This window comes from Syzygium oleosum, unplaced genomic scaffold (genome assembly GCF_021117445.2).
Source record: "Syzygium oleosum isolate NSW1041296 unplaced genomic scaffold, Sole_v2.1 Sole_v2.03, whole genome shotgun sequence".
In the NCBI taxonomy this organism is placed as follows: Eukaryota; Viridiplantae; Streptophyta; class Magnoliopsida; order Myrtales; family Myrtaceae; genus Syzygium; species Syzygium oleosum.
Window position 1 is genome coordinate 71,074 of NW_026607487.1, and position 18,410 is coordinate 89,483.

Consider the following 18,410-nt stretch of genomic DNA (forward strand, 5'->3'; position numbering starts at 1 on the left):
CTAAACACCCTTATGGTGCCCAATCTGAATCGGACCTTGAAGGCTCTGACTCCGTGTCCTAGTCGATCTCGATCGGCTCCTCCTCGTGCTCGGATACCATAGCTCCTCCTCGTGCTCAGACACCATAGGCTCCTCCTTGGGCTCGGGCTCGGGTTCTGGCTCTGGTACAGGCTCGGGTTCTGGCTCTGGGTTCTCCGGTAGATCGTCGGGATCCGTCACCTCGCCATCGGGAGTATACTTGTCCCAGGGCTCCCAATTCACCGCATCCTCGCTAGTATGCTGTAGCCTCTCAAAACCACGGATTGGCCCAGTAGTCTCCAACCCAACACAATGAAACTAGGCCAAATAGGTATGGCACTGTAAGTCCTCTAAGCCTACATCTACCCAGACTGTTGTAAGGTGCCTAATGTTAAACTGATCTGGGCCTACCGGATATTCGATCTCGTCATGCACCGTATGCATGGGGACCCCAAAATGCCTCGCTGGCGGCATGCTTAAGGATGGGGATCTGAAAAGGTTTGCACTACAGCAATGAGAATAAATCTCAACAAGAAGACAACCTATACCCCACCTAGGCCAATGCATACCCAGACGAGCCTAACATGCGATCTAGTAGCCAACACATTCGTATCCACACAAACATACTTATCTCGCCTTGAACTAAGTGCCAACTCTGCATATTAGTTAAATCACAATAATGCGATAATAACTCAAGAACGTAATATAAACACTCAAGCACCATAATCACGTACATTCACTCAATTTAACCAAACACATTTCGCATACGTGGCCGAGCAACTATCCACGACCCGCATCACCACGCCTCAGGTCCAATCTCACAGCCCGCGTCAACACGCTTCAGGCTCAGCCCTCTGATCAATCCGAGCTCAGTCCCACGTAACCACACCTCAGGACATTTCTCTCGACCCGCATAACCACGCCTCAGATCATTTCTTGCCTTTCTAGCCACACCCGCGTAACCAGGCCTCAGGTTGGCAGCCCTCCGATCAATCCGGGTTTAGTCCTGCGTAACCACGCCTCAGGACATTCCTCATGCACATACACCACAATACAATTCGCCATTCTAACACGTCGTACAAATCAACTTCAAATCACCAATTCACCACGCTAGCCTACCAATCCGACATTCAAGTCGGCACGTTCAAACGTTAATTTCACCCACAAATGCCCCAACAATCCGGTCATTGAACCCACATAAATCAGCCACTAATTAAGCCACACAATCACCATAATTTAATCCACTAATTAGCCACTAAGCCGATGCTAATTAACCTCTAAACAAGTATAAAAATACCCAAAGTACTAGGTAGGGTTTAGGGAGTCGCTTGCCTAAATTTGGCCCGGGGAAAACCGGCTAGGGGCCCAAAATGGCCCGAGTGAACAGTGGCGGCTCGGCGCAGGCAAGGGCATAGCGAGCACAGTAGTCGGCCACGGCGCTCGGCCACGGGCTGGGCAACGGCCTGGGCGGACAGGCGACAGCTGGGCTACTCGATGAGCGGCTGGGCAACGACGGGCACGACCCGGGGCAGCGGCCAGGCGACGGCGACAGCGATGGTGGCTGGGCGACGAAGGCTCGGCCACGGCCAGGATAGTCTGGCCAACACTGAGCTGGGGTGGCCCGGGCTGTCCAGGCGAGCACAGTGGCTGCTAGTGACGGCGGAGCTGTTGGGGGTACTGGGTGGTGGCGGGCAAAATAGCGGCGGCTGGGCGAGCTGCGGAGCCGGGGTGAGCCAAAAACAGGGGAGGCGTTAGGGGAGAGGAAAAAACAAGGGAAGGGAGGTGGTGGTGGCCAAGAGGGGGCAGCAGGGCGGCGGAGGTGGCTGAGGGGAGAGGCTTGGTGGCGGAGGTGGAGCCGCAGCGGCCGGAATGGCGGTGCGCGGCGACGGTGAAGCCTAGGAGCTGAAACAAGGGAAGGCGCCGGGGAAAAGAAAAACAGGGGGAGGGGATGGTCGTGCGGCGGCCGAAGGCGGCACAGCGGCGTCGCGGACGGCCGGGCCACGGAGGACTGGCCGACAAGCGGCTGGGCAACGCCGGACCGCGGCAGGCGTGGCGGCGACCTGCTGCTGCGCTTGAAGGGGAGGAAGGATAGCCAAGCCGAGGGGGACAACTGGACGGGCGGTGCGGCGGCTAACGGGGAGGCGGCGCTAAGCGGACGGCCGGCAATGGTCGAGCATGGCAAGCGGCTGGGCTGGGGACGAGCGGTGGTCGAGCAGGAGCAGCGGCGGGGGAAGGGGGAAAGGAAGAAGAAGAAGAAGAGAAGAAGAAGAAAGGAGGAAAAGAAAAGAAAGAAAAAGGAAGAGAGAGAGAGGGAGGGTTTGCATGGGGGGAAGAAGGAGGGGACGTACGCGTAGGGGAGGGGCGCGGCAGAGAGGAGAGAGAGAGAGAGAAAGTCAAATTGCACTCAAGTGCGATCCAACGGCCACAAATCGATCTCGTTGACTGATCCAACAGCCACTAAAAATCCCAATTCAAATAAAAGAAAAGGCCAACAGACACTGAGTAAAATAAACCCAGAGGGAGGTATACTAGTTAAAATCTGCACCCGGTCCAAATTTTTACTTTTCCACTATTCCTGGCAATATCGACGCTGGCCACAATAATATCGACATCGTTCAATTAAATTCATCACGAAACTCCGAGAAATTCGACACCAAAGTTCGGGCTCTAAATAACGGCCAAATTCGATCGAATGCGATTTTAGTGAAATCTCAAATTTAAAATAACCCGAGAGTAATCAATTCTGGGCGAGATTTAACAATAAACGCACTGACGAAATACACGTTTTATAAATCCCAAAAATGGGTCGAAATTCGGAATGTCACACCTAGCACTACTGAAGCAGACAAAGACCATGCTTTCTCATTTTCATACGAACATCAACTAAAAATATTTCCTGATAAATGGACAAGCACATTGACTCAGAGGAGGTGAATTGTTTTATTTTAGGAAAATTTAAATTTCGTGAATGACGAGTAGAATGTGTTGTTGTATTGAAAAACAGTTGTGCACAGTATCTTTTATTAAACGGATAATAAAAGAAATAATGAGATAGAAGAAATGTCTTCCACTTGGCTTACTCCACTCTTCCAACTCTAAACGTCACAACAAGATTGGAATCTACTTTGTAATCTTTGAAATTTTAAGTTTGCATAGGTTGCTCTTTCTACACGAAGCTTGAGTAGATGATTTTATAAACTCAAGCACAAGCACCTCTCACAACACTATAACTCACTCTCTTCCCAGATTATAGAAGCACAGCCTTGTCTAGTAAAGTACAATCAGATTTATACAGTTTCTACACCACCAGAATATCAAGAAGGGAGCACTCAGAACACAGGTTTTCTAAGCTTTTGCCTTATCCTCTTTTTTTTTTTTTTTGGGTCGGACCTTATCCCCATCTTTGGTCGGAAGAAAAGAATAGGAAAATGCAACGAAGCAAGCAAGATATTGCAAGACTTTGACTTGGGATTGTGTGCTATCCATACAATTAACCAATCAGGACTAATTTCAATTTGATAATTCATCGCCCCCTCTCGTTACTTTCTTTTAAAATTTCAATTTAAAATTTAAGATAAGCAAGTTGCAATTTTAAAAATTTGAACTAAAATATATCAAGCTGCTCACGATTAGATCATAATTAATAAAATAGTTCGTATTGAGAATTTTGCAAATCAATCCATTTTGTAAATCAAAAACATACAGTTTGTGGCACTCTACATTCACTCCGTTGCTAAATCTGATAATCTAGGCTATTTCACAGCTTCATTTTGAAAATGAAGCTGTTTAAACTGCCGTCATCTTATTTTGAGTGGGATGCTAGATATATTTGATTTGATTTTGTGTAATCTTCATTGATATGATTCGCGATTTATCAAATCTCACATATATTCTGTCACGCCCCGAATCCCTATCGAGCTCGCGACATCCGCCACTGGTCGATTTATGCGACATCCCAGGGTTATCGCCGACCGCAATTACAAACATCAGAGGTTTAACACAACGGCGGAAACCACAATTAATCCCGAACAATTTAAAACTGGGGAAACATTCAGGGAGAATACACATATTCTTTTCTCATTCGAACTTATAACATAATATTCACAATCTTACAAACCTTAATATACATGTGCACACCGTATTACAAACTACCGATATACAAAAAGATCGGTAACCTGGCATCCAAATCTCAAAAGTGGTACTCGCCAAAAGCCTGACTTTTGCGCCCCTACACTATCCTTTTCGCCCCTTACTCGGAGTCCATTCAGAATCTGACTCATCATCACTGGAGTCTGAACTCCCCTAATCCGTTTGCTCCTCCGAAGACTCCGGCTCTGCCTCAATCACAATCGGATGATCAATGTCACCCGACTCAGCTGGAATAGCGTTCTGGTACTCCTCGGCTAGAAAATCAAAGAAATTGTACTCCGGCACGAAATTGGGATCCATATACTGTTCATATGGGAGTACATAATCCGGTTCTCCTACAGGCTCTTCTGACTCCTCAGATTCGTTCTCGGGTTCTACCTCGGGCTCCACTTCCTCTGGTTCTTCTTCCTCCGGTTCCTCTTCGAGGATTGGTTCTAAGTCTATGTCCAACAGGTCATCCTCAGCTTGTGATGCTTCAGGCTCAGGTTCATGCTCAGCCTCTGAAGATCCCTGCACTGCGGGTGCTGAATGCATCCCAGATTGCGCTAAACTAACCTCTGTACTGGTCAGTTCTCCATTAATCGGGGGTACGGCAGTCGGGTCCCAATCCCCAACTAGATCAAACGGAACATCAAATCCTCTAACGGGTCCGAACTCAGCCCCGTTCGCATCCCGGAAGAACCAGGCAGTATAAACGTGTGTCTCCCAAAGAGGTAATCCTACTTCTACAAAAACGGTCGTGGTATGCTTAATCTAGGTCATTCCATCACCCATCGGAAACTCTGTAACTTCATTCTCGGTGTGCACTGGTACCCCAAAACATTCTGGTGGCGGTGCCGGTGGCAGTGGGTTCATGGCTCAGGTCGGGGTTCTGAAAATATTGGTTGAAACAACCATGAGAACACTTCTTAGCAAGTTCACCCCTAAACCCCACCTAGGCTATCACGTACCTCCAGACAATTTCACAAACACAATCACACGCACCATTATCACATAGCAGGCACATCAGTACAATCACAAGAATGCACAATTCTCATGTCATGCACTCATTCCGTTCTCACTATCTCGTTTCCACATGCCTCGCCAGTGACTCGCGTTACAGTACACGCCTCAGGTACACTGCGACCTCTTTTCACAACACTTCCGGGCCCACGTAAACGTACACGCCTCAGGCTCAACGCCTACCACCTACTACGCAACCCGCGTTAAAGTACACGCCTCAGGCTGGCAGTCTTCCGGTAATACCGGGCATCGTCCCGCGTAAACGTACACGCCTCAGGACGGCACAATTTCCACGAATTCATGTCATACCACATCCACTTTCTTACTCAGGCATATGTTCAACAAGCAATTACCACACACAACTGGCCAATCACACGTGGCCCGTGCACGCATCAATTACACACAACCCATGCTCACTCAGCATTTGACATGGCCAATTTTAATAATTAAATCAGTCTAGCCCACACGTGCACCCAACAGGCATATTTCAATTGGACAATAACACAACCATGCACTCAATTTCATCACAAAATTTCAGTCACAGTTCAAACACACCATAAACACACAATTCGCCATTTTTCTCCAACCAAATGGCATCAAATCGATTTCGGTCCTTCACGAGACTTTCTCGCCATTAAATGTCAGTTCTAGAAATCCAACTTGCGTCCCGATCGGCCCATCACAGCCCCATGAACAGTCCTCCACAGCTCACTGTTGTCCTTAAATTTCCCAATAAAAATTTCCAAATTCCACTATCAGGCCCGCCTATGGGTTTTATCCATAAATCAAACAAATTCCACATAGTATTAAACCCGGTCTCTCCCCAAAAATCATCCGTCGATACCCGAAGTCCTAAATTGGGTTTAGAGCGCGACTTACCTAGTTCTAGACTCACACGGCTAGAACGGGAAGCGGCGGCACTTAATCGGGAACGGCGGCGACGGTGTACGGCTCCCGGCGGGCGGCGACCAGCTTGGGTGGCAACAGCGCGGCTTGGGCGGTGGCCGATTGGCTCACAGCCGAGATAGGGGAGAGGGAAACCGGGAGGGAGAGGGACGGCGTGGGGCTGGTGGTGGCGCGACTGCGAGGACGGCGCGGCACGGCGGCGGTCCGGCGAGCGCACGGACGGCGGCGACGGCGGGAGAGAGAGAGGGGGATCGGAGGGGCTCATGGTGGGGGGAGGAGAAAACCGAATGGGGGAGAGAGAGAGAGAGAGAGGAGAGAGAAAGGTTGATCTTGACTCAAATAGTGCATTTTAGACCAAAATGGCAAATGACCAAAATGCCCTTGTCTAATCTTTTTGATCCAACGGTCCAGATTCGATCTAATCTTGAAATCAACGGCCCAGATCGAATCTTACCAAAAATATCTAAGGGCAATCTCATAATTTCTCAAAAAGTCCAAGGGCAAAATTGTCTTTTCCAACTTTTAGGGCAAAATTACCAAAATGCCCTTGCCCCTTAAAACTAACCCTTTAATAAATTCCAAGGGTAAAATGGTCAGTTTCTCTGTTTCTCACCGAAATCGAACTTTTCTGAAAAATCCGAAGAAATCCAGAGATGTACGTTCCAATTACAACGTCGTCCAAAGGTCCTACCGTGACTTTCCGAATTTTTTGATGCTCGGTTTGGTCTCTACTCAATATTCCAATTATATATTCATAACGTAACTCGAGCGTTTCTCAGACTAACGGGTGGCTTTTGGGAAATTCGCCTGTACGACCTGTGACTGATACTAAATCGAGTCACGTACAATTTATTCAGACCGTAATGACTTCGGTTGTCATTAAAATAGCGAGGATCAATTGCTAGATCCGAGCGGCACGATCGTTTGGTATAAGTTCAGGATCATTCGTCAAGTCATTTCGCGGTCCAGCGGAATCACCCGCGATCCACTACTATGATAGTGGCGAGCTGACTCCTAACTATCCTTGGATCGGCCAACAGTGGCTCAAAATATCACCTCGACGATTTTATGGTCGAAAGTCCATTCACGATTGAATTATCTTTAGTCGTACGAATTTTAAATCCCTAATTAGCCTTTCCCTACTGGTTAGTATCCCAGGAATGATCAGTTCCGGGTGAGAACTAGTTACGAGCACATTAATAAAATAATTCATTTCATAAATCTCAAATGAGCGAAATCTCGGAATGTCACATATTCGGAATATTTTAGCGTCTTTTATATAGTTGTCTTTATGTTTAATGTGTGGCATCATATATCTTTCCATATTTGTTTGCGATCTAGATCTATATACTATAAATGATCATTTGAAAAGGTAGGGCATAGTCAAGCATACAAAATTTGTCACCTTATTTTGTAACTAAGTAATAGTGTGAATATCTTTTCAATCTCTTATATTATTTTAACTGTTTTTGTTGGTAATAACGGCACTTCATAAAGTGAGGTTAAGTTTATGACACGCATATGATAATTTAATTTTAATAATCAAAAAAATTAAAGTAAGGTTAAATTTCTGATGCATATATAATAATTTTAATTTTGTAATTATGTTAATTCCAATGCAGATAAGTCTCTTCACTTAAAAGCTAGTAATGTATTTTTCTTAATAGTGATGGTGTTTTGAAATAAATTTCGCATTTTAATATTGATTTGGGAAATTCGGTGGCCAAACCGATGCAAAGTAGATAAGATATACACGAACATGAAACAAATTAATCAAAAGATGAAGGTGCGTTAAGGGAAAAAGAAAAAAAAAGAAACGTGTTGACTGATGTAATATTCGAAGTCCAGCGGCTTTTTGTAGTCCCATGACGCCAGAGACTGAGAGCTTATCATATTGACAGCCCACGCTCAGATCCAAGCACACCCAAAGCAAACTTCCCCGAGAGATAGAAAGGATTTGATTTCTGTGGTGTTTGGAGATTCTACAATGGAGGAAAGGATGGATTCACAAGCATCATCCGGACCTTCGTATGAGGTTTTTCTAAGTTTTCGAGGAGCGGATACCCGTTATGAATTCACCGATTGTCTTTACCATGACATGGTTGAAGCTGGGATCCATGTGTTTAGGGACGACGATTCCCTCCGTGTTGGTAACAAAATTGGTGGTGAACTTCTACAAGCAATTGAGAACTCCAAGATCTACATTCCCATATTCTCCGAGAATTATGCTTCCAGTCACTGGTGCCTTCGAGAACTTGCATATATTGTCGAGTGCACCTCGAAATCGAATAGGAACAAAGAGATTCTGCCGATTTTCTTGAACGTAGAACCTGTTGATGTCAAGCTCAAAACAAATTTGTACAGACAAACTCTTTCAAAGCACCGGAAGGCGTTGTGCACTGAAGTAGAGTCATGGGAAAATGCTCTCATTGAGGTGGGCAAGATAAAGGGATGGAACTGGAAGAAAGATGAGGGGTAAATGTCTTAAACTTTTCAACTGTAGATTTCATAGATTTCATTTTCCTAGTATAATTCTCCTAGTCGATTCTATATACTTTAAATAGTGGCTGCTGCCATTGCTATCGGCCACTATAGCGGCGAGAACGGAATTCTCACTGGCAGTGGCCATAAGCAGCCGCTATCGGCGGTATCACCGCAATAGCTCCAGTTGTGGTAGCTCACCCTACTCATCCTGATTCTCTCTCTCCTCTCACTCTCCGTCTCTGACGCACAAGCCACGAACAGTAATAGAAGTCCGAGCAGCTCCACCAAGTAGCCGGCTAGCCACCACAGCAGCTCGTCCGCCAGTCAAAGCCACTTCTTCGTAGCCAGCCCGGTAGCAAGCTGCCAGAAGCCTTCGAGCCATCCAGCCCTCACACTCTCTGTCTCGCTCACCAAGGTGAGTTGGATCCTGGATCCGGGATCTGGACATCAGGTCTGATGCCACCAAACCATATCCGATGTCGCTGACCATGGGCTACCCCAATTCTGGGGTCACCCAAGGCCGCCATTCCCAGCAATCACAAGGCCATGACCCACGTGACGTGGAGAATTGAGGCAAGGCTGAGATGGCGGGGCAATGGGGAGCAATGGGCAACGGCACCGGAATGCGATGGTGACGCTGCAGGGAGGCGAGCGACGTCAATGGCCACGAGGCAGTGGCAGGGGCCAACGGTGATGGTGACTGAAGTTGGGGAACGGAGAGAGATTAGCAAAAATCATAATCGAATAGGTGTCTAGATTTTTATGCGTTATTTCCTCAACATGTGAGGGTAATTGAGTCACTTAGGGAGTAGTTTCCTACAATATGAAAGTCGTCCCTAACACGGTTGTTACGTTATGGCAGGCAAGGAGATCTGATACAATTGGTAATTCAAACGGTTTTGGTTAAGCTGAATGTCAGATATAAAAATGTGACTGAACATCTAGTTGGAGTTGATGATCGTGTAGAAGCTATAATCAAAATGTTGGATGTGGAATCTGATAGTGTACGATTTCTTGGAATCCACGGAATGGGCGGTGTTGGCAAAACAACCCTTGCTAAGGTCATCTTCAACACACTATCTTCTAGCTTTGACCGATGTTGTTTCCTTGCAGACGTACGAGAATCATCAAAAGGCAATAATGGTCTGGTAAATTTGCAAAAACAGTTGTTATCCAAGCTCCTTGGTTCTCCATCTATTGACCAAATCTATCATGTGAATGATGGGATCAACATGATTAACAGAGGAGTACTTAGAAATAAAAAAGTTCTCATTGTTATAGATGATGTGGATGAGAAAGAGCAACTGAAAAGTCTAGCAGAAAAAGGTAATTGGTTCGGTCCTGGTAGTAGGATTACCATAACTACTAGGGACCAAAGTGTCCTAATGATTGAGGGAGAAGCAATAGGTGAAGGCCCAAATCTTTTGACTTACGAAGCACGTGAAATGGAATTTGATCATGCTCTTAAGCTTTTTAGTATGCATGCCTTTAGAAGAGACTCTCCACCAGATCATTATGTCTTCCTATCAAAAGAAGTTGTCTCCACTTTGGGAAAGCTTCCTTTAGCTGTTGAGATTACAGGTTCATCTCTTAACGGTAAATCCAAAGCATTATGGATAGACACATTGAAGAAGCTAAAAGAAGCTCCTCCCAAGGAAGTCCGAAGAAAATTGATGATAACTTATGAAAGATTAGAATATACACAAAGGCAAGTATTTCTGGATATAGCTTGTTTTTTTGTTAATAAGGATAAAACATACCCTTTCTACATGTGGGATGACTGTGGATACCACCCACATGATGCCCTTGAAGTCCTCTTTCTCATGTCCTTGATAAAAATCAAAGATGACAATACTTTCTGGATGCATGACCAAGTGCGGGACCTCGGAAGGGAAATCATCCGTCAAGAGAATTTCAAAGATCCTTGCGAGCGTAGCAGAGTGTGGGATAATAAGGAAGCCCTAAGCATTCTAAAGCGGAAAGAGGTAAAAAAGGGAACAACAATTTATATTCCTGCAAATTGTTACAGACTGTTCTTTCAAAAGAAAAAATTAATCGCTATTAGCGCTTGCCATTGTTTGGTTTTGACCTTCACTTGTGGACTTCTTGGTGTTTCCATTGTCAGGGAAGTAGGAAAATAGAAGCACTGTCACTAAAATGGTGTGGATTTCGTGAAGACATGACGCGTGATGAATTTTCTAATTTACAAAAGTTGAGGTTCTTTGAAGGGGACGAGATGTCCTTTGTTGGAGACTTCAATAATCTTCTCTTGAGTTTAAGATGGCTTTCTTGGCAAAGTTGCCCTTCCAAGTTTGAGGCAACAAACTTTCATCCGACTAATTTAGTCATTCTTAACCTTTCATGTAGCTATATTTCAGAGGAATGGAATGGCTGGAACCAAATCAGAGTATGATACGAGTCTCAATCCTCGCATATGCATATTGTTTCTTTTGTCAATTTTTTCTAATAGGTCGTTTCTTAAAATATATTTTTATCAAATTGTTTTTCAGGAGGCCAGTAAACTAAAAGTACTAGACCTCAGCTATTGCAAATACTTAAAGAGAACACCTGATTTATCTATGTTGGTGTCCTTGGAGAGATTGATTCTTGTAGGCTGTGACCAGTTAATTGAAATTGACCCATCCATTGGTAAATTAAAGCTCCTAACTACTTTGAACTTGAATTATTGTGATTCTCTTCAAGAGTTGCCCGAAGAAATAGGATGTTTACAAGCTTTGACAGAGATTGTCATGCCTCCTACTCTACATGAACTTCCAGAGACATTTGGTAATTTGCGGTCATTGTTGACCTTGGATGTATCAAACAGGCAGATCAGCAAATTGCCATACTCGATTGGAAGGCTAGCGAAAATTAGGCGGTTGGATTTATCTGAGTGTACGTACATGAAGGAACTTCCCAACTCGATTGGGAAATTACAATCATTAGTTGAGTTAGATTTGTCATCGACAAGTATTGGTCACCTACCTGATTCAATCGGCAATCTAAAGCAACTGAAAGTATTTAGAATGAGCCACATTACAGGGATAACAAAATTACCAAGTGCGATATGGCTGATGGAGAAGCTTGAAGAGTTAGATGCTCGAGGATGTCGCAACTTGACCGGCGAAATTCCTGAAGAAATTGGGAAATTATCTTGTTTGAGGATCCTAGACTTATCAGATACACATATATCCGGATTACCCGCCACGGTGAGTCGCATCTCTAATCTCCAAACACTTAAGCTAGTTACATGTCCTGAGCTTAAACAGTTGCCGGAACTTCCCCCAAGTTTGACTTGTCTGAGATTGGCCCCTAATAATGGTTGGGACATTAACATGACGGTATATGAGCAGGAGATAGTCCTTGCTCTTCCCACTAGCATTGGTGTACTATCTCAGCAAGAAACACTTGTCACTGCTTTTCTCACTAGCATCGGTACCTTATCTCGGCTGGAAAAACTAAAATTGTCCTGTGAAAACGTGCAATTCCTTCCCCAGCTCCCGTCTAGTGTAAGAGAGTTAGGACTTGAAAATCTGGCGACTACACGAGCACCGGATTTTTCCAATTTGGAAAACTTGTCAATTTTGACATTCTATAGTTGTTCAATGCCAGAATTCTCTGGTTTATTTGATGCGGGGTTGGAGGTCCTCTATATGGAGCTCTGCAAGTTTAGAAAACTGGACACACTATTTCAGTTGGAAATGAAAAGATTGAGATCTTTGACAATGTTTCGGTGTGAGTTCCTCCCAGAAGTACTTGATCTGTCGTGCATGAAGAATCTGGAAGACGTATTTATGTCAGATTGCAAGTTGTTAGTCGAGATTTGCGGCCTTGAAAAATTGAGATCCCTTTGCTCCCTATGGGTCGAGCATTGCAGATCCATGGAGAGGATGTCTGACCTATCAAAATTGAGAAAGCTAAGGAAACTAATGGTTACAAACTGTCCGAACCTAAGAAGCGGCGAAGGTCTAAACCACTTGGAATCTTTAAAGTATATGGCGATTTTCAATGCTGGAGAGTTTCGAGTGACACTTCAAATTTGAGTTTAGAATATTCTTGTATTGGTGACACCTCTCAGGCTCTGTGGATGTCATGATAACACGTTTTATAAGTTCAGATGATCCGCACACTCACGCATTGTCCGGCGATTATTGTGTTGTCTGTCAGGAACTTGAACAGGACTAGATTGTTGGGCTTATTGTGGTTCCTTTTTGTTTTTATTTGTCGTAAGAAGTATTTCCCATGACAAATATCGATAACAAACATGGCCCCATTAAGATTGAGAGGCCATTTGAAGATAAGGTATATAGAGAGCAGTACGTTGAAAAGCTCGGCACATGAACTCGACCAATGATGACTTGTCCTGGAAACTTAATTCGCCCATGGAACTCAAGCTCAGAAACGGTGCGAGTCTCTCGGAGACATGAGCAACGGAGAAGGGAGTTAAGTAAGCGCGATTTTAGAAATGTTGAAGAACGGACGAGAGATTGTGAGGAGCACTGCAAGGACATGGTGGCGGAGCCAAAATTATTTGTCTTCTGGTACGGATTAGGCTTTAAAAGACCAAAATGAAGCTGAAGGCACGCTCAAATAATGCCGAAACTTGCTGTGTGGAATAGCAATATCCTCACTTTCGATGACTTCATCGGCTGTGGAAAGTAATTACTTCGTACATCGACTCCATTTTGCTAGCAAAACTGTTGTTGTCTTAGATTTTGGTCCTTGAGTGGCTAGTGTTTTTCATGGCATCGCCTCTTTAGACTTAGAAACGGACAGTTACAATCCATTGAATCTATTCCTCTTTTCTTATGCATGTAAATTATGTATCAGGTTCAAAAGAAAAATACAAAAAAAAAAATGTCAGAAGATGGAGTACATAAGATGACCTTTGTGTAAGAACAGTGGTGTGATATCTCTAATTCACTCATTTGCAATAATATTGGTGTTGTTGTCATCAACATCATCATAATTGTTAAGTACGTTTGATTGCATGAACAATTTGCTGGAAACTTGGGTGCTTCATAGTAGTGGCTGCATTTTCCATAACCATTTTAGTTAGTCATCTGTGCGTTAGGGCTTGGCATGTCATATTTGCCACCTTATATTGTTTTATTGTATGTGGATATCTTATATTTTGTTTACTGGTGAAATATGAGCTATTTGCTACTATTGGGAGTATCTATTCCTTCTACGTAAAAATCTTGCACAATCTAGTTGTCCCGTAGTGACCATTGCTGGCTTGATTCTAATATTGTTAATTTTGCAATGGACCAAGAAGAATACTCGTCTCGGTAGTGAGATCAGGGCCTTGGCTTTATCCTATTTTCAACAATATCGTGCTCTTAGTAACATTTAATACGACAGCTTTTGAGATTAAAACATAGTGATATGTCCAACCGTTTCTATAAGAATGACATAGACTACTTCCTGCAGCTGAAGTGATGGAGTCTTTACATATTTCCAAGTGTGTGAGACGGGTGTTGTTCAAAACCCTACATACTACCAGGTAAACTTCCGTTCCTGAGCATCCTTTTGTGGGTCATGGTCAGCTGAACTAATGTGGGATTTCCAAATTGTTGGAAATCATGTCGCCCATGCATGTGCTATTGGAGCACTCATCTTAGTATCTTAATATACTGTGGTATTAGTGAGTGCCATGATCAAAAGGGCAAATTTGATTTGTGCTCTGTTTCGTTCTATGATGGCTTATGTACAAAAAAGAGTTCAACACAAGCTATGTGGGATTCATGAGAGATAGAGCAAAATGGTTGGTAGAGAACACAGACATTAAACTTGTTGGTAGGATTCGTCCCTCTTTACTATTCTGATGCAATCTTAGTGAGAAAGTTTTTTTGTTTGTTGTATGGTGGTTTGCTTCCTTATCATCTTATCTTCACCTTTTACCAAGATTCACTAATCTATAGTGAACTTCATGATGTTTACTAATCGTCACCCAGAAACCATGATAGGATACATTTCTCTGTTACGTAGCTGCCTTTTCTATTACCACCAATTTTTATACGCAGCTTCACTACAATCAAATGTTATTGTTCTTAGGCAAGGCAAGAAATGCAAACTTTCATCTTATTTGATTTTCTCCCTAACATCACAAGAATTGCAGTACGGTTCTATAATAACTGTCAACATGAACACATGATATTTGGTTGATCTCTAAAGACATCTGTGTGCAAGAAAAGGCTCAAGTATATGATGCTATTAGGCTCTTGAGCACCATGCAGGTTCATGTTTTTCTGAACCTATCTTGAAAATGAGTGCAACTTGATCATCTATTTTCTGTCTTCTTCTGCAACTTGTAGATTATTACATGTCTGAGATCAAGAAGCAATCTTGCATGACGCAGTATGTGCTATTCAATGCATGAATTGATTACCTTTCTGTTGCTGCATATGATGATTTGATTCCTTTGCAACTTATCTTCCTCAAAAGCCAGGTTAGAAAGTGATCTGACGTATGACAAATTCCCGTTCAAAGCTAAGAATGACCATATTTCATTGCTGAATTGCCATCTCGGATGTAAACTAGCGTCAGTGATTTTGTCCGGATTTCACATTGTTTCACTCTCATATGAAGTCTAGGCTCGAGAAACTGACACTCTGGTAAAGTTGCAGGAAATTATTATTGTTGAGGGCTTGAAACTCGAAGATGTACCCGCGGGAGTGTATATAGTCCATGTCTGCCTTTGTGATTGCTTGTTGCACAAGGATCACCTGTAAGAAGCATTCTTATCAAATAACTTCTCAAAGTGAGTTATGTTCTTTTTGAAGGGAATTAACTTGACAACAATTGTTTTATCTACGATCATCGTTACCATTGCCACACAAGATCGACTCGTCCTTGATTGGTTTCCATAGAGGAGTCAATTAAGATTCATTTATTGTTTTCATGACTTTGCATGTGATAACAATATTTCTTTTTTGTTCTAGGGGAGTGGGAGTTATCAAAAATGCCAAGTCAGAAAGGCATTGCACACACATTCTCCTCAGAATTCAGATTTACTTCGATGAGACACATTTTGCAGAGAACGTGGAATTTTAGCGATCACTTGAATATGTAATATTAGTATAGGCAAAGCAAAGGCTTTCAAAATAAGACTTGTCTGGATTGTTTCTCATGTTTCTTCCTTTCTGTTACTAAAGAGCTGCTAGGGATTTAGTTCACTTGAATACCGGACAAGCCCGCCAAAAATTGGTCATAGTGACTCATGATTGGAAGCCTGCCCATGCAAATTCTCTCTTCCTTGGTGTTGTCACTATCTTGGTAGTTACCTTTAGCTTCTGCTTAAACATGCAAGATACGACATAGATTTTTTTTGGTAAGGACTAACGAAGTTTATGTCTACCACAAGGTGATACGACATAGATTTTGATTTACATATAACCTAAAGATTTAGCAGTTAGGACTTGATCATTTGCAAAATATGCACAATGTAACTGGGCTCTTACACCTATCGTGTAAGATAACCATTTGGAAATAAAATTGGTTTTTCCTCTTTTACTAGCAAGACATTTAGATTGATGCAGACTTCATTCATTATGAAAAAAATGGAACTGTTATTAAATGCGACGGTTTATGATGAAGGTAATTTGCTATATGAACACTACTTGACAAGCAACAATAAAATTTAAAAACAAATAAAAGAATCCAGGTCAAAGGAAGAAAACTTCCGGTGTTCGACAACATAATTACATGACTATGCAACAGCAGCTTCTTGCGGAACCTTTGTCATTTCTTCTAGTCGAAGCACTCTCTCAATAAGGTCGAGGATAGTGCCCCAGATAAGGACCTGATAAATGAACGACTATTGATAACACTCGGCAATGAAAAACATAGAATCGACCTAATAATGAGGTTATTCATGCACAACTGTTGAAACTCGGCACATACCTAGAGGGCCAGGAGGTGATGGAGATGGAGGCAGAGGACAAGCTAAAGGCCGACTAGGGTACGCTGGAGGAGGATAGGCTGATAGAAGGTGGGGAAAATATGGTAGAGGTGGGTATACTGCTGAATATGGTGGATGCGTTGGGGTATGCACGAGCTGTCGCAAGGTATGTTGTGGCAGGTGCGCTGTAAGGAGGTGTAGATTACAAAGGCACCTAAGAAGCTGAAGAAGCTACATATGGCGGTGCAAATGGTGCACAGCTTGCTCCCAGTTTCTACAACAGTACAATCACAATATTGTTCAAAATCTATGACAGAATAATCATGGTAAATGATCATGATGATATTCTATACCGAACATACCATTGCATTTGCATAATGTAATATGAAGTGTGCTTCTCCGGCATATCTGGAATCAGAGAAAAAAAATTGTCACTTTGATTTAGACAATCAAAACCTTTCCTTCTAGAGGGTAGTAATGCAAATGCTAAGTGACAGTTGTCCTACTTTACAATTTGATGAGACAGATTGGGGGTATCTGTTGGGTAGATATGTTGTACACTAGGGGTGTGCAAAAGAACCGGAAACTACCTAGACCACTCGGAACCAGACCAGACTGGCCCGGAATCGGCGGTTCCCGTGAGGACCGGTCCGGTTCCCAATTCTAATTTATACTCTGGTTCCTAGTAATAGACGTGAAACCGCCCACCCGCCCATCCAGACCGGACCGGTAATATATATATATATATATATATATATATATATATATGTATATATATAATTTTTAAGAAAAATTTCAACCAAAGAAAAAAAGAAAACATTTTTAGAAAATTGAAAATCATAAAATCTCTAATTTGAAGCTCGACCCTCAACTCCCATCAACTCACGATGTCACGCCCCGGACTCTCGAGCGCATGGACATCCTTCCTTGGTCGTGCAATTGCGACGTCCCAGAACGCGTCGCCGACCCATTTATTTTAACTTTCAATTAAACACAAGCGGAAGCAATCATAATCCACCCAATCACAACAACAGGGATAGTCAGGGAAACACACCTCAATATATACAACATCATCAGCAATACATCGGGTTAACATATTACAAGTCCGCTATGCGGACCTTCCCAATTACAACCACAAAAGGTAAGCGGTTAACCTAGCTCCTCTATCTACAATGGCAACCTCAAAAGGTGTTCCCCCTCAAAACAGCCGGTTCCTATGGAACGCAACGCGTACTCATACCTGAGCACTTGAAAAATGGTTAATAACAACGAATGAGATAAATCTCAGTAAGTTAATGACCTAAGCCTCGGTTAGGAAGTCAACTCGCCTTGGGCGTTCTTAAACATGCAGTAATCTATCGATGGCAGATCAATAGCAAAGCAACCCCTGCTTTGCCTTAACTATAAACCCAAGCAGGTTACCTAGGCCAGCATAAACAAACGTGCCATTAAACAATCGCAGGCATTCTTACATTGCCTTAGCACACACACGCGCCCTGCATATAATAAACCAACATATGCAATCATAATGCAACAAGCACATAATACAATCAGAACACGCTCAGTAATTATCATGTAAAAGGTATCCACACGAGTCCTGATTATGAAGTAAAACGATTTTGGCCCGCCCCACACCATGCCTCACAATTTCATCCCATAATTAGGCGCAATGCAACATACTCTTTCACGCGAGTTCCAATTACTACGACCTCACAGAGCCACGGCACAACCCGCGTTACTCGCATCAGGTTGGCCCTCTACTAGCCATCATAACTCCGCAATCGCTCCAATGAGCATATAACAAGATCACATGATTGCATAAACCATAGGCATATCATAGTGCATAAGCAGGCACAACATCAATTTAATAATCAAGACACATATAATTATCACTTTCAGGCACAATGCATTCCTCCATGCACGTTGCACTCATAATAGTCCAGATTAT

The 18,410-nt window shown here is 43.3% G+C and overlaps 1 protein-coding gene and 1 pseudogene across 1 annotated transcript; one reads left to right on the forward strand and one right to left on the reverse strand.

Moving 5' to 3' along the window:
* On the reverse strand, positions 1 to 4,701 carry LOC130137569 (uncharacterized). Its single transcript, XM_056309169.1, has 3 exons — positions 4,472 to 4,701; positions 430 to 508; positions 1 to 336 (listed from the first exon to the last, which is right to left on the reverse strand). Exons 1-3 carry the CDS (start codon positions 4,699 to 4,701, stop codon positions 1 to 3), a joined length of 645 nt encoding a protein of 214 aa, XP_056165144.1.
* A 3,361-nt stretch (positions 4,702 to 8,062) lies between these two features.
* Positions 8,063 to 12,655, forward strand: LOC115661341 (disease resistance protein RPV1-like; annotated as a pseudogene).
* The last annotated feature ends 5,755 nt before the right edge of the window (positions 12,656 to 18,410 follow it).